At 41.5% G+C, this 16773-nt stretch overlaps 1 protein-coding gene across 1 annotated transcript in view; it reads left to right on the top strand.

Moving 5' to 3' along the window:
- The window catches only part of OXCT1 (3-oxoacid CoA-transferase 1), a 126949-nt gene extending 115230 nt beyond the window's left edge, over positions 1 to 11719 (top strand). Inside the window, exons 16-17 of the mRNA XM_024198963.3 lie at positions 997 to 1098; positions 8250 to 11719. Of these exons, the coding sequence (XP_024054731.2) occupies positions 997 to 1098; positions 8250 to 8291 (144 nt within the window). The 3' untranslated portion in view covers positions 8292 to 11719. The remainder of the gene's footprint in view (positions 1 to 996; positions 1099 to 8249) is intronic.
- Positions 11720 to 16773: the final 5054 nt, after the last annotated feature.

Raw genomic sequence — 16773 nt, 5'->3', positions numbered from 1 at the left:
TAAATCCCTTTGTAATCTCGTAAATCAAATTTATAGCCTGATATGTCCCAGGGAAGGATAATTAAGCGTTCAGTCTGAGCTTCAATCCACTCCTGTGTCAAATCTGTGACTTCCCTTTGATTCCAGGTTAAACCTTCACCTTTTTCAACTGACTTTCTCTGGGAAAATGTCTAGATATATTATGAGTTTTATTGGCTACTAGCATGCAACCAGTATAACTCTGTCTGGCAGGCACCCATTCAATCCCACATTACCTGTATTTTGCGTTTGTGGAAATACAGAAACAGCCTTTATTTATTTATTTATTTATTTATTTATTATTAAATGTGCTGTGAGCTGTTGAAGTGCAAAGCAGTAGCCAGAGTGCCAGAAAAAGCTTCAAAAGGTGCTGTCCTTGCTCACTTACACAGGCTTTGCCACTTTATCCCAGGTGTTCTGGGTTTAAAAACAAAAAAAAACAAAAAAAATCCCTCTGCTTCATTGGCAGCCCTGGACTCAAAATAATCAAATTGGACAAAATTGGATGGTGCAATTGACAGAGGAGAAAATCACCCATGGACCCTTCAAACAATCAAATGTATTTCACTTCTGACCCTAACCTAAAAAACAAAGAAAGCAAGCAATCCCTTCTTCCACCACCAATTGTCACCTCCCAGGCAAGCATAAAATCCAACCGGAATTGCCCAGTAAGATGTAGGTCCCATCCCTACCAATTTGTCTAAGAGGGCTGAATTCATCCAAAGAATAACAGATAATATTGTGAAAGTATGAAACTACCCTGTTTGTTTTTATTCTTTCAAGTACTAATGAATATTACACTGATATTTACTGGACAGTTATACGTAAGAAAATTGACACATGTAGATAGCATAATTTGTTACCATTTTAATGGAAATGTACATATTTCAGTTCACCATTTTTTATTATATGAATAGTCATTTCCTTATTATCCCTTCTTACACTAAAAATGACTCATATTTTATTTGAATCTGACAGGCTGTGTTTGATGTGGACAAGAAAAAAGGACTGACCTTGATTGAAATCTGGGAAGGACTGTCAGTGGATGAAATCAAGAAAAGCACTGGCTGTGACTTTACAGTAAGTCGTTGTATGAACAAATGTAGTCGTCATGTTCCAGACCTAGCCATTTTAACAGATAAGAAAAGCACATAAACCTTTTTTTTTTGTAATCCAATAGCTTTCACCTTTCAAAGTGTGTGTGGGTGACTGTGTCGGGGCAGAGGGTGGTACTGAAGTTTAGATCGAATGGATGCTTGCCATGAGAGCAGGGAGGGAAGTTGTAGGTTGACTAAGGTGAGAGCGAGTGAGGGTGTTAGGCCTGGGATTGGGGACTGGATGGGAGCAGTAGAAGAACTGGAGAGGGGGACTGGATTGGCAAGGACAATTGGGGAGTGAAATTGAGCTAATGCATTGAAGGGGATAGGTCAGCTTCACTAGGATGGTGGGTGAATATTTGAGCCTGTTCAATGGTGTAAAAATTAGCTCACCCAGCCCCCTTTTGTGTACTGATTTTTCTTACTACATTTTCCAACACACAGTTTAAAATTGCCCCATGTGTGTGAAACATTCTCTCTGTACTAATCCATAAGGCTGCTACCCTCTCATCCTTCAAATCCCTTCTCAAGAGTCTCACTTCTTCAGTGATGCATATATGAAACTGGCCAATTAAAGATGGAAAGACTTGAGGGGCAGTGGGGTATAACTAATGATGAATATTTAATAAAACAGATGCCGTATATTGTGCATAAAATGATTGTACATATTTTGAATGTATTCTTGTGACAAAGGTAATCTGTCCGCTTATTAGTAGTAGGGCCTACAGGTCCTTCCACCCCTGTGCCATGCTGTGGCCCCTTTATGGTTTGGTACTCAAGGATCTAGAAAAATGACAAAGGCAGATATGGGAAGAGAGGAAGCGGTCCAGGGAACAGTCTGTGTCTGGGGACAACCTGTGCTGCTCTTCCTTAAGGGACAAGACCAAGAGCTTTTGTAGAGAGGGTGGGACAGGGCTCCCTTCTCTCCCAACCAACCCTCACCGGCTCTGGGAAAGAGGGCTGTGTATGTGCTGCCTCTTCTCTCAGAGCCTAGAGACACCAGCAGTGGAAGGTTGATACTTGCTGACCTCTCCCAGTCCAGGTAGAAAAGGGACAACGGGGTCTACTGGCGGAGAAGCTGATTGAAAGCCACAGTTGACCTGAGGTAAAGATCAGATTGCAACAAGGGCCTTCTGTGCCAAGGAGGGAGAAGTTTGACAGAAAGTCCCCCCCCCCCACTCCAAAGAGGAAGGCTAGGAAGACCCCTGAACATAAGGGAAGAATCTATAGACCAGGACTAAAAATATCAAGTCCCCAAGAGAGAGGGCTGGTAAGGCCTCCTGAACGTAAAGGGGAGCTCTTTGAGGGAAGTTGTATAAGCTAAATAAATTAGATCAGTGGTTCTCAAACTTTTGTACTGGTGAGCCCTTTCACAGAGCAAGCCTCTGAGTGCGAACACCCCCCTTTATAAATTAAAAAGACTTTTTTATATATTTAGCACCATTATAAATGCTAGAGGCAAAGTGGAGTTTGGGGTAGAGGCTGACAGCTCACGACCCCCCCCATGTAATAACCTCACGACTCCCAGTTTGAGAATCCCTGAATTAGATCCCAGGGGAAGGGAAATATTGTTTAAAGACTGTGGAGGCAAGTAATTGATTTCTGAACCCCACTAAAGGGAGCTGAGGAAAGTGTGCCTACAGGACATTGCTGTGCCACCAGGGGGTGCTCTGGGGTAGCACCCTGCCACTATCCTCCTTCCACACCCACAATATGGTGCTTGTCCTCTTACTTGGTAAAACCTTTCGGGGCAGGGAAAGTGAGGACAGATGCTGTCCTTCAGGTGAGGGTGCTACCTAGTACACTCTGCATTCTATACTACCAAAATACAAAATAATAAAGAAAACATGGCTCCAGTGCTACAGTGGGATACACTAATGTGGACAACAACCCCTTGTGGAGTCCTTGCCAGGTGGGGCTGAGAATTGTAAGATCGCAGGCCAGATATTTTTACTTCATAAGCTTCAGCATTTGCATCTGTAGGAATACGTTTCACTAAACAGCGCCAAAATATTGTGTGTTAGTTTTATTGTTCTGCATTTTTTTAAAGCAGGTAGAGGCAGGTCACTTCTAAAAATAGAATTCCTCCCAATTAGCTGAATCTATTTTTAATGTTGAAATGACCTGCAACTGGCAGAGTATAACACATTGCTATAAAAACAACTTGGCTGCATAATTCATTGTCCACATAACACCTTACTGAAGTTACTCTATTAACCTTGTGTTTTAAAATTTCTCTTTTGAAACAACCCTCTGTATTCAGCAGTACTTTACACAAAAGAACTGGTTTTGATCATCCTTCCAGTAATGCTTTAAGGAAAGGGATTGATTTTTTGCATACTTTGATAATGTCCGAATTTATTTTTCTCCAATCACAGAGAGCCTCTCATGCAATCAGTAAAGTCAATGCAAAGGAATTGAAAATTGACCTTTTAGATTCATCTTTTTTTGCATTCACTCTGTATCCACTCTGCTTTAATCTTGCAAGTTTAAAAAGCCACAAAATATTTAATGTATTTTTATGGGCCATTTGTGATAGGCATTTAAAGAGCTAATGGCTGAAGCTACTGTAGTAGCACATGTGGCAGTCATTCATAATGACAACTGATAGTCATTGGGCCAGGGGAAGAGAGTGACTGTATAGCCTGTTGGCTAGGGTACTCATTAGGGTAGATCCACATTTAAGACCCACTCCAATGACTATGATACATAAACACTGCAAGAAAAAAAAAAACCACCCCAAAGCATGGCAGAGAGACTCACAGCCTGGGTCAACTGACTCACGCTCACAGGGATCATGTTGTGGGGCTAAAAATAGCAATGTAGATATTCCCATGCAGGCTAGAGTCTAGGCTCTGAGGCCCTCCTCCTTTGTTGGGGGGCTCCAGCCTGGGTGGGAACATCAATATTGCTATTTTTAGCCCCATAATTTGAGCCCAAATCAATTTACCTGGGCTGAGAAACTCGCAGCCATGGTTGGTGGTGGTGGTGGTGGTGGTTGTTGTTTTGCAATGTTGATACAGCCTATTTAATAGTTTATACAAACTGGAACAGCTTCAAGAGGAGAGATTGAGAGAGAGTCACCCCAGAATATTCCATAGCCCCATGGCTTGGGGCATTGTCTTCAACTTGGGAGACCCTTCTCATCAGGCAGAGGGGGGACTTGAACCTTGGGTCTCCCATATCCTAGGTGAGTGTCCTAACTACTGGCCTAAAGGTTATAACGGAGGGGTCTTGCCTCCCTCTTCTCCACCCAGTGTTTTGTAAACTTAGTCCACTTTTGTCAAAATGTCCAATATTGAAACAAAATATTGGGTTGGGTCAAAATGAAGCATTTTCATTTCAATGCTACTGAAACATTTCAGGGTTGGGGTTCAGTCAAAACTATTTGGAGAACTTTACACAAATTCGTGAATAGTTTCCGGTTGACTGAAACTGCGTTTTTCAGCGAATAGTTTATTCATCAAAAACATTTCACCTAGCTCAAGCCCTGAACTCTGTGGTAGAATAATACCCGAAGAGCTGCGTTGTGAATGCTTTTCCTCATACACCAAAATGCTCCTGTTTACACCAGAGCAATAACAATGATTTTACTCCCTTGGTATTCTACTGTTAATTGAATTGTCTCGTTAGACTGACCCCCGACTTGGTAAGGCAACTCCCATCTTTTCATGTCCTATGTGTATATATATATACACCTGCTACTGTGTTTTCCACTCCATGCATCTGATGAAGTGGGTTCTAGCCCACAAAAGCTTATACCCTAATAAATGTGTTAGTCTCTAAGGTGCCACAAGGACTCCTTGTTGGTGTTTTTTAATGACTTTAATGACGTTGTGCAGATAGAAATGAAAGGCAGAATTCTCTCATCTTATATCTTTGCCTGTGAAGGAGTACAATTTTGAATAGAACTAAGGAAAATAGATTATGGAGTTGAACATTTCTGTTGATAGTATTTTTCAATGGCTTTAGAAAACGTTAGCTAAAATAACTGTCTTTTGGGTTTGTTACAATTTAAGGTTTAATGCATGACTGCACAATTTGTACTTAATTTTATACTGAGCCATACAGGGTGCTGCCCATAATACAGATCCTTTTGGCTCCATACTGCTTCTTGTAAGAAAAATATACAAGGAAAGCCATTTAGAAATATGATGGTTTCTTTGAGAGAGATTTGGCTGTACATTGTTATTTTCACAGCCGGTTTATGTGCTTGAAAAAGCCACTCCTCGAAGACATCCACAGCAGCTACATGCCAAGGGACAAGTGATTTAGAGTCACCAATCTTTATTAGGAACCTGGCATTGTATCAAAAATAAACAATTCACCCTGGATTTCACAAGGCTGTGAAGACAAAGTATTGGCTTATCTTGTACACTTAAATCACATCTGCTACCGCCTGGCTTGTAGATCAGCTTGGCAGAGTAATCTCTTTTGGCTTGTACTAGTTTATAGCTTTGATGAGACCATGAGAGAACAGAATAAGGAAACATTCTTTCGTAGATGTATTGCATTATAAAAATAGATAAGGCAAGTCTGTCTACATAAAGATTCAGCTTCTTGTTTTTTCCTGTGAAAGCTCAATTCTAGATCAGGGATACAAAAAGACATTAAAAGCTAACATGGAGCTCAAAACAATGGCTTTCAGACCAAGAAAAACAACCCATGTTTGACTATCAAGCAGCTGTTAGACAGTTCCGTTTCTTTTTAACCAAAGTTCAAGCCAATGAATGAAAAATAATACAAAGTATGGGATATCATCAACTTCTCTGTGGTTTTATTTCATAGAGATGTCTTTCCTTTTTATAAAAACAATGGCTTGTTTATATGATGGAGAATGTTTTAAATGCAAAGCCTGTTTTCTCTCCTTGTCACCCCTCTCCCACCGTGGAACTTACATTGACAAAGGGAGTTTTGTACAAAGAGGCTAGAATATGCTCTTTAACTAATGCCTTTATCTGCAAGTAAAATAATTTCCAGGTAGCATGATATAGTAACTTTTTAGGCATATAAACCATATGCCCAACCATACAATCAACTCACATCACACCCTTGGAGGTGGGAAGGAGAAAGTTTTGGCTGAGGACACAAGGGCCTCAGCCAAAATGCCCTGGGATTTTTGATGTCCAAGCAGAGCAGACCTCTGAGACATGCCACAGATAGAAAGACACACTCTGTAACATAGGTATTTATCTGCCTCAAAGGGCTATAGAACTGAGTGGATCCGGTTGGGATTTAGACCCACGGGGAGTCTATGCATTGTAAACTTGATGGTTCCCTGATTTTAAACCATAAACCATCCTTGGGCTGCTCAAGCATTTTTCTGCTTATTTAATTTTATTTATTCTTAGCAAACAGTTATATTTAGGCCTGATTCTGAAGAGTGCTAAGAATGGGCAACCCCATTGACTTTCAGTGGATCAGACCCTTGAAGGGAGCGAATGCTGGGCACACAAGGGACAGCTGTAGTGTCAGATGTGCAAATAAAAATGAGACAAATGTGAGATTTAACGTAATGTGCTCATTCAAATGTAAAACACTCCAAGCCACACTGGTACTGAAAACCATGACAACAGACAAACAATATCCACTTACTGTAATTGGATTTTGTCACTGTTGTCAGAAAATACAGGAATAGAGTCTGCCATTCTCACTCACCTTCAATAGCTCCTTACTCCTCAAGTATTTTTATTTATTTCAGTGGAACCACTCATGGAGTGAAGTACAGCTCAAGGCTGGCAGAATTGCCCCATGCTAAATACAGTGCATATGCATTTTAAGATGTGAAAATGTAAGCCTCCTGGAACCAGTCCCAAGATGTCCATACACTGAGGGAGTTTCTCCCACTGCTCAATGCACACACTTGTAGCGATTTATTATCCCACTTTACACTGAGCTTTGAAAAATCAATGTATAGTGTCTCATTCCACCAAGATGTTTCATTAACATTCAGCACAATAAATACACTCTGCATGAACCAAGCCTGGTTTATCAGCTGCTACTTCCACAAGAGACTGCATGTAAATGATGATTTATTGTGGTTCAAGGAAGAATAATTCAAGAAATTAAACTGGGCATTATCTGTAGGAAATAAAGACCTGCACCTCTAAAAGCAACAGGCCACTAATGGTTGCAAAGACATAATGTGTGAGCATGTTCAGCAATGTGAAATGGGTGGGATAAGGAGGCAGAAGAAATGCAGTGGGTGAGATTTTATGGAGACTGATTAATCATCTAGACCTGAGGTACTGGAGGTATTCTCTGTCATCATAGGCAGCTGGTGTCATCCAGGTTGTCTTTGCTCTTCATGGGGCTGGGAGCAGAAGGCGATCCCTTCCTGGGGCTATCCAGCAGTGTCCCTCTGTCTCTGTACTCAGAGCTTAGTTATAGCCATATTAATTTGGATCAGTCATTTGTGCACTGTTTCAGCTCTCCACCCCCAGCAAATTTCCTCCCCCCCACTTCACATCCCACACATGCATTCTTTTTTTCATCAGCTCTCCCTTTTGGGTTATTTTTCTGTTGCCCATTCTGTTTTGCTAGGATGGCTGCTCTGTCTCGGTCTATATTACTAATTGGTTTTAAATTTTATACACTACCATATATGCTGGGAATGAATGACTTAGAAAACAATCAAATAAAAATATCCTTGTGACGGAATAAGTTGGGAGGTGGAGGGTAAGAAAGTGTAAATAACCTTGCACTGTATTAATGCTAGCTGAAAATACTCTGTCTTTCCTGATTATATCCCATTCAAACTGGCTGCACAGCCACGGATACCATTTTTATTAAACCCAATCTTTGAATTGTTCTACATGGGCCCATCATGACAGGACACTTCTGTTTTGTCAGGTGTTTGAGGCAGATTGATGGACAAGCTGAGCTATTTTAGGATAATGAGGTTTATTAGCTAAGGATTCCTTGGCAGTCTTGTGTTAATATTGTAATGGCAGTGCAATAACCATTGGAAAATCTCAACTATGTTTATATATTAAAAGCAAGTTGGTAATGGGATTTCTGCTGCTGCAATGTTTCATAGTTGGAAATCAAGGGTCGGGGACATACTTACAATAACCTAGTTTGCACTGTTGCGTGTGTTTGCCAACTTATTTTTTTCTCTCTCCTTTTTTCTAGGTTTCACCAAATCTCATACCGATGAGGCAGATTTCAACCTGAAAAGCAGGCTGGTCTGGACTTGCCAGAGTTCTTGTTTCCAAACAGGAGCTCAGTGAAGGGAAATCAGTGTCTGTTTTGCAATTATACTTTTTTTAAAGGGCTTTTAAAGTAGTTTCCTAGTAGTTAGACTCAGGCTGTGATAGCTGTGTATAGCTGTTTCTCACATGACATTACAGTCCAGTTTTAATACCTACTTTTTTGATAACATCATACTACAACCATGACTGTTAATAAGCATTGGCCCAAGGAAATGCCTTGTAGAAGTAGTCTTATTGCTGAGGACTACATTTTTTAAAAAGTACAGACCTATTGTGCAAACAGACAATGTGCATGCCAACTTCCAACTGCCTGTGCATTTGCTGAAGTTTTATCAACAAGTTAACCACTGGAAGTGGAAATACTGCAAATGTCATGGTAATTCTAATGCATGGTGAGGCACTTGTTGATTTTCTTCTGGGGGGTGATTGCTGAGCTTGTAGCAAACATGTAGACCCGCAGATGTACATCTGACACATTGGCTGCCACTTCTCTTTTGTGAAAACTTGGGTCCTCAACCTGTTACCAATAAGTCAATGGCAAAACTCTCATTGAAATCAATGGGAGCAATTGGGCCCTTAACCTTGAATGTATGATCATTTCCCATGGTGCTATGTACTGGTGTTAACGAGGAGAGGGGACACCTTCTAGAGTATGACTCTGGTCCCTTCTATTTGAATGATGAAACCCATAAATGTGTAACTCAGAAAGGGGCTACTTTGGGAGGGAAACACAAAGGGTCTCTTCCCTCAAACAGGCAAGTTGATGGCCTTGCAAAGGGATATGGGCCTTGGTCACAGAGAGGAAAGGTGCGTGGACAGGGATAATGCTGGGCTGTGGGGAGAAGGGTTTAGTAACTGTGGAAGAGTCAGGGAAAGGAGCTCCTTTTCTGAACTGACATTTTATCAACTGTTCAAATTCGGATTGAGGAAAGTTGTAAAGTGATAGGCTCCCTGTTTATCAGCTCTTTCCCCAGCTCTTGCTGATCCAGCGAGCCAGTAGTGTTTCAGGACCCGCATGCATAGAAGCCACAGTCAAGATGAAATGCAGTTTCCTTTCCCTGGGTTTCCTACCCTCCCCACTTGATAAGGCTTTTCCCTTTCCCACTCAGTTACAAAGAGAACGATTGTTTTTCTATATAGTATAACTCTGACAACACAGGTCCTTCCTTCGCAGGCCAGTACAGTGTAACTCCATTACATGGGACCCCAATTCACAAAAGTCCACGTTAACCAAAGTCTAGTACTAGCTCCAGATGCAGTGGCTTCCTTCCCAATTCTTCTAAATATTTTGGAAGTTCCCAAAATGCTTTGGTTAAATGAGGTCCTGTCATACACGTGACTTCGGCAGTAAGAGTCAGCTGTATGCCAGGAAGCCATGCAAAAGAAAACGATACATAATATAAGCAACCCAGGCAGAGGGAGAAAGGAAAAACTGAACTTGAGACAGATGAGGGAGTCTCCCACTTCATAAAGTGCTATTTGCTTCATGTTGTGGGAAGAGTAGGGGGATGTTCTGAACACAGCACTGGGGGCCAGAAATAGTCCTCCAATGTCCTAGCTCCTCAGTATCCTTGGGCTTCTCTCCTTCATTTCCCTCACTTTAATGGGGAATAATACTCCTTCACGGGGTTCTTGTAAAAGTAGGCCTGATCTCCACACATATTTGTACTGATATAACTAATTTGATTAAGGGTGTGAATGTGTATTGCTATACTGGTACAGCCCCTACTGTGGATCCAGTTATACCTGTATAAATGTGCATTATACCAGAACAGCATCTCCTCCTTTCCCTAAAGTAATAAGCTATACTAGCATAAGCACCTGTACACCAGTATAACCGTGTGCACACTGGGGTGTTGTACTCCTTTAACTATACCGGTATATAACTTGGGGGTGTAGCCAAGGCCTACAAGTGAATATCTGAAGAAGAAAGCTGTTGCATAAGTGGTAGTGTTAAGGTCGGGTTTAATACAAAGAGAGTTTTGTCTGATATTTAATTTGTTTGAAAGATTTGAAGTGACACTGGCAAAAGCACTCCAGAATAGCTGCAAGCAAAAATCCTGCACTGGCCCTCGTTTCCAACCAGCTCTAAGATCAGGAGGTTTCCTATATTCTAAGCTCTGGGAAAAGATGTCAATTAACGGTTTGACCATTTCCACCCATTTGAAGTAAAACCAAAAAAATCAGATTGAAGAAGTTATTCCCAGGGGTTTTGTATAGCTAGATTTCTATGGGATTACTCAGTAATGGCTCTGCTATAATGGAAACTAATGCACTGTGGGTTTGCATAAAACAATTTGGGGTTGATGATCGAACAGCTAAGTAACCTGAGCTAATCCACAAAGACCCTTCACGGATAGTGTTTGCTGTTGAGAGAGTATAGTGTCCTGGTGATGTAGAAAGTAAAAAGTGCATATCATTATCTCTGTTACTGAGGATCAGTTAAGAGCCACATTTGATGGAATGGATGGGATCATAAATGGGTTCCTGCTAGCAATTACTCTTGGATTTACTAAAGAACACTCAGTGTGTATATTGTTTTTCAAAGGGAATATTATGTAAGGAGGGGATTTGCCACTCCTTTAATACTTTTAATTTGTCTATAAAGAAAACTGTATGTTTAAATAAAGGAGGGGAAATCTTTAAGAAAATCTAGAGAATTGAATGTTATCTAATGGGATTAACCATATTAAATTAAGCTCAATAGCAATTAATTTGGTGGAGACTGTCTAAAGTTTTCCTCAGAGTATATTTACCACAACTGTGGTATCTGATAGGTGCGAGAGAGCAGCAGCAAATATATATTACTTCTCCCCCTAAAATCCTTCATTCAGACGCGCTTATAGTCTCTGATTATCATTAGACTTGATGTTCGAAAGAGAGGAATGGTCTAATAGTAATTAGAAGTTCAATATCTCAAAACCCTAAGCAAAGGACTGGGAGCCAAGAACTCTTGAGTTATAATCTTCGCTTTTCTGATTGTTCACTTGTGGCCTTGGAAAAGACACACACATGCTCTGCTTCAGTTTCCCTAACTGAAAAGAGAGATTTACCTTGTGTGGATTAATTAGCTAAAGTCTGTACAGCAAGTAGGAATATTTTTCCTTTAGTGAAAATTCAAAACTTGATCAAGAGTATAAAAGAGCATTTGGGGACTGCCACGTGTGATGAATGTTTTGGACCTGATTCTCCTCACACTTGTATGAGTGTCACTCAGGAGAATTCGAGGCAATAGAGTTACACTAGTGAGCAGAGATAGGAGTTGAATCAGGACTTATCAACATACAACTATCGTGTAAATATCGGACTACCATGCTATCTGTATTTGCCTCAGTAACTTGATACTATGGGAGGGTATTTATATTCTTAGACCAATGTCAAGTGACCCCCCCCCCCATAAGCCAACTGTATTAATTCTGTGGTCATGTTTTGGAAAGACTTGTATTATGATGAGTGCAAATGTATAAACTTGATTTTCATAGCAGCCAAAGCCATTCTTGTTAGTCAACCAAACAACTTTCCTGTTGAAGAGCAGAAGCAAGTCTGGTTCATAGTTGAAATGTACAAACTAGGTAGTAGTTGTGATGACAGGTTCTCCTTTTTCTTCTCCATGGCAACATGAAAGCCAGGAAGCATGATGAAGGTCCAATGGGATATCAATGAGATCATTACCTGGATGGCAGCACTTCACAAGACAGAGATAACATAATGCCCTTGAGTTGAAGAAGGTGGTGATTCTGTCATATCACTATGACTTATTTCTCTAATTATTTAAACAAATACATGATTTTGTCCCTTAGAGAAGCAAAATGTGAAAAGGTGATATAAATGGCTATTGTACTGTAAACTATATGTCAAAGTCCTTTACGTGTACTTGCAAAACAATCAATAAAAATTAAAAGATTTTAAAAGGGCTGATCATGTATATTGCTAGTGCTCTTTGTAATGAAGCATCCTAAGAATGGTCTGTTAGAAACATACGAGAATCAGCAGACTTTGTGTTGGCATATTGAATGTGCTGTCATAATGACAGTGCGACAGATATGGCAATTTCATGCAATATCCATGGATAAAACCTATCAAATTAAGTTTAAGTAGCTTTGGAGTCCATTGTATTAAAAATGCAACATTTATGTATTATTGTGGAATTGTATGTAACTTCTAGAGTGGGGAAAACATGAGTAGTGTAAACCCTCAGAAGTGTTATGAGCTTCAAAGGACTGTTTGAAACAATGTGCCAGACAAGAATTAACTTATGGGGCAAACAAAGTTAGCTGTGTTTCCTATTAAATCTCTAGGGGGGAGATGTATGTAAAGTTCCTCCTCCAGTTATGCAAGACTTAAGCCTTAGTCTGCTGATTACCTGTTCCCAGGGTCCCAAATCAAAGACTCAAAATGTATAAAGGAATGACTATTGTCAACTTGTGACCTCAGGGAAAAACTTGGTGGATTGACACTGACCAGCACCCGGATGGAATCCAGGAGATCTCTGCTAACCTTATTACCGTGAGTGTAGGGTTGTTGGGTTTTTTTTCTTCAATATGTTTATTCCATAATGTTTTTACCTTAAAACATTGCTTGCTTAGAAAGGGCTATGTGGTAACTTATAAGGGTGGCGTTTATAGCCTCGGAGGAGAAAGCAAAGCAGGCCTGTTTAGGCAGTCTGACTTGCTGGGGAACTCACAGTGCAGCCTGGAAAAACCCCAGTCAGGAGCAAGTAAGACACAGGTCTCCACCCAAGAGAGGTAATGGCTCAGGAGCCTTGAGTGGGAGCCTTTGCTGGACCATAGAGGGGGACCACAGGTGCAGTTGCCCTGGACTGTGACAAAGAGAATGGGAACATTTCATAGAATCATAGAGTTTAAGGCCAAAGGGACCATCAGATCATCCAGTTTGCAACCTCCTGTATATTACAGGCCACCAACGCCATCCAACCAACTACACACTGAAGCCAAGGTGCACCAATGCCCAGTGTCCTTGGAATAGCAGGAAATTGATAAGTGTGATAAACCCAGTGTCTTCTATCCCACATTTAAATAAGCTAAGTATAAACACCATGGAAAGCAAAATCAGATGTTGCCCAACAAGATAAAGATATTAGGTTAGAGCAAATCACAGAAGGAACAAATAAGTTACACATGGAAGTAGTGGGATATATTCACCTACTCTGAGAATTATAGAATATTAGGGTTGGAAGAGACCTTAGGAGGTCATCTAGTCCAATCCCCTGCTCAAAGCAGGACCAACGCCAACTAAATCATCCAGCAAGGGCTTTGTCAAGCCAGGCCTTAACAACCTCTAAGGATAGAGATTCTACCACCTCCCTAGGTAACCCATTCCAGTGGTTCACTACTCTCCTTGTTGAACCTCATCAGATTTCTTTTGGCCCAATCCTCCAATTTGTCTAGGTCACTCTGGACCCTATCCCTACCCTCCAGCGTATTTACCTCTTCCCTCCCAGCTTAGTGTCATCTGCGAACTTGCAGAGGGTGCAATTCATCCCATCATCCAGATCATTAATAATGTTGAACAAAACCGGCCCCAGGACCGACCTCTGGGGCACTCCGCTTGATACCAGCTGATAACTAGACATCGAGCTGTTGATCACTACCCATTGAGCCCGACAATCTAGCCAGCTTTCTATCCACCTTATAGTCCATTCATCCAATCCATACTACTTTAACTTGCTGGCAAGAATACTGTGGGAGACTGTATCAAAAGCTTTGTACAGCGAGGGGTAAACTGTGTCTGTACTGTTTAGATGGTGAGTGAATCAAGACTTTAATTTGTTTTGCATTGTCCTTGTGCTGCAGAAACACTTGGATAATCTAAAAGCAATCTTCAATTATGGGCAATTAGCACATTCTCACAGATCTGTCCAAGAATAATGAAAAGCTCAGCAAGCAAGTCAATAGACATCCTTAAAAAATATAAACTTTAGAGTAAAAATGAAGCAGTTCAGCTTGTCAGTCATTCCTGTCTAGGTTAATCTTCTTGCGTTCTTTAGAACAAAACCCATCAAACATGTGTGCTCCTTTCCCTCATTGCCCACTCAGTGAAATAGCACCTCTTCTGGCCTGATGTCCTGTGAGAGTAAGGAGGTGGACAGTTCCCCTTCTTACGCAACAGGCTTCAGGCTCCTCCAAACTTCAATAGTCTCCTGCCTCCCTGGGTTCAGAAAAAGGCAGGAAGGTCAGTGAGAGTGTGTTTGACTGCCTGGGTCAGTGAGTAGCCACAACACAAGGGCAGAGAGGAGGAGGAGGGGAATAGTTTGTGCCCACGGGGGAGAGAGCTACAAGGGATAGCACAAGAAACAGCCACTAGTGGCTCAGGCACCTACAGGAGAGCCCTGCTTACACAGTATGGGCTGGGCCCTCTAAGTCCTGGTTGTGGGCCACTATTATATTGCATTAGATCCATGCTCACAACCCTGAGTAGAAATGCTGGTTCTGCAGCACTGATGGACTTTCTGTTCTAAGGCCCACACTTCCGCAAACGAGCTCACAGTCCAGCTCTTCTCCTGCCAGAGAAGGTGGGTGCTTTTTTCTCCCCCTTGATTTTGATTTTCAGTTAGAAGCTGGTCTTTTTGGAGCTACACCTGTTTGAAAAATGGAAATACTATCACTATGTGATGGTCTCATCTCACAGGGAAGGCTTGGAGACCTGCTCCCCCATACTCTGCAAGGTATCTGAAGGACAGAATCCCATCTCCTCTGGCGTGTGTGGCCAGGGCCATCAGATGGGGTCACTGTTCCCCTCAAATCCTGGGTGTGCCTCAGGAAGATCGGTAAGTGGTCTCGCACTAAGGCTGCTACAGAACGCAGCAAGAGCTGCACCCTGTTACCATCAGGTTTTGTTTCAGGTTGGCTCAGAATTCCTGGAACATAAAATGGCTGTCTTTGAAGTTCAATATCTCAAATTGTGGTGAAAGTGCCACATCCCATGTGTGTGTGTGTGTGGGGGGGGGTACTTTGCTAAGGTTTTGGCTCTACGGAAAGATACTTCTAATGTTTCCCTCTTAGAATGATATTCGATGATTTCTCTGCTCCCGTATCGATTAATATTGACATTTTTAGACCCTTCTCCTCCTCCCACAGCCTGAAACTAAAAGCCAGCCCCATAAATCCACTAGCAATAAAACAGAAAGATGGTGAAATCCGTCTGCAACAGCATATCCCAGTCCTCATTAAGGGGCAATTCAACATCTTTAGGACACATTAACTGCTGTTGTGAGGGAAAGAGGTTGCAGATCCATTTAAAAACAACAGGGACTTGCAAAATCCAATTTATAATTTGCAACGCACTCCCCCCGCAGTATTGACCATACACACCCAGGTCAGCAGCTTGGAAGAAAATACTGCAAACTGATTTGGGTGGATAGCTGCAAAAATAATCTGATTTGGAAAATCTTTACATGTTGAGGAGGAGATAATTCTGGCAATTATCTGTAATATCTTCAGTTGAACAGTGCTGGGTAGACACTTCAGGGAATCATCAGTGTGTTTATTTCAAAATTGCAAAAGGTGGTGACTCTAACAATTGTCTGAATCATCAGCTTTATAAACCTTTAGCTAACAAGTTATTTGATTCTTTACAAAATAACCAATTTGAGAAGACATCCACTATCACCCAGAGATCTTGTTTCTATGGGGATTTTAATTGCTCAGCAGTTCATTTTAATGCCTGCTCTGAGATGACAGAATCATTCAATGATCAGAAAACAGCTAATGTAGGCAACACAAAGAATGAGGCCTTTGAACAAAGGGGTACATTGGAAAACGGCAGGTAGGTGACTGACGGCTCCACCTTCCCTCTTTCTGGACATTATTACACCAGAAAGAGACTTGCTCCTGGGAATGCCACCTCTAGAATTTTTCATGGTCTCCACGTTTCTAATGTATGCAGTAGTGTTGGTGCCAGCCAGAATCAAAGGCTTAAAAAATAGAAAATTAATAAAAGAAATTATATTTCAATATAGAGACATGACCCAAGGTTCAAATGACATAGGATCGTCATCAGTTGCAAAAAACATTCTTTTTTCAGCATTTATGAGGGATATTGACTTGTAACAGGTGTCACGCCCTGTGGGCTGGAGAGCCTGGGGCTAAACCAATCGTGATTGCAGAATGAATCCCACCTACATGGAGTCAGACAATTCCCTGTTAAGAGCAGAAGGTCGAGGGAGTGCAGGGAGTTGCAACTATAGCTATGCTGGTAGACAGTATAGGGTGTGGGGGTGAAAGGCTCCTGTAGGACCATGATATCAGGGAGCTTGGAGGGCAAAGGCCACTGAGGAGGGGCTACCTTGCCTGTGTTTGTGACTGGATGTCTGAGCCCCACTGAGGGAGAACTGGGAGGACTGGTTGGGAGAGAAGAAAAAGCCCTGGGGTTCAGAGAAAATGCCAGAACTAAGTAGGGACTTTTTCTTTGTGTTGTTAGAATGG

This window comes from Terrapene carolina, unplaced genomic scaffold (genome assembly GCF_002925995.2).
Source record: "Terrapene carolina triunguis isolate 2854851 unplaced genomic scaffold, T_m_triunguis-2.0 Scaffold69, whole genome shotgun sequence".
Lineage (NCBI taxonomy): Eukaryota > Metazoa > Chordata > Testudines > Emydidae > Terrapene > Terrapene triunguis.
This window is presented reverse-complemented; position numbering and strand designations above follow the sequence as displayed.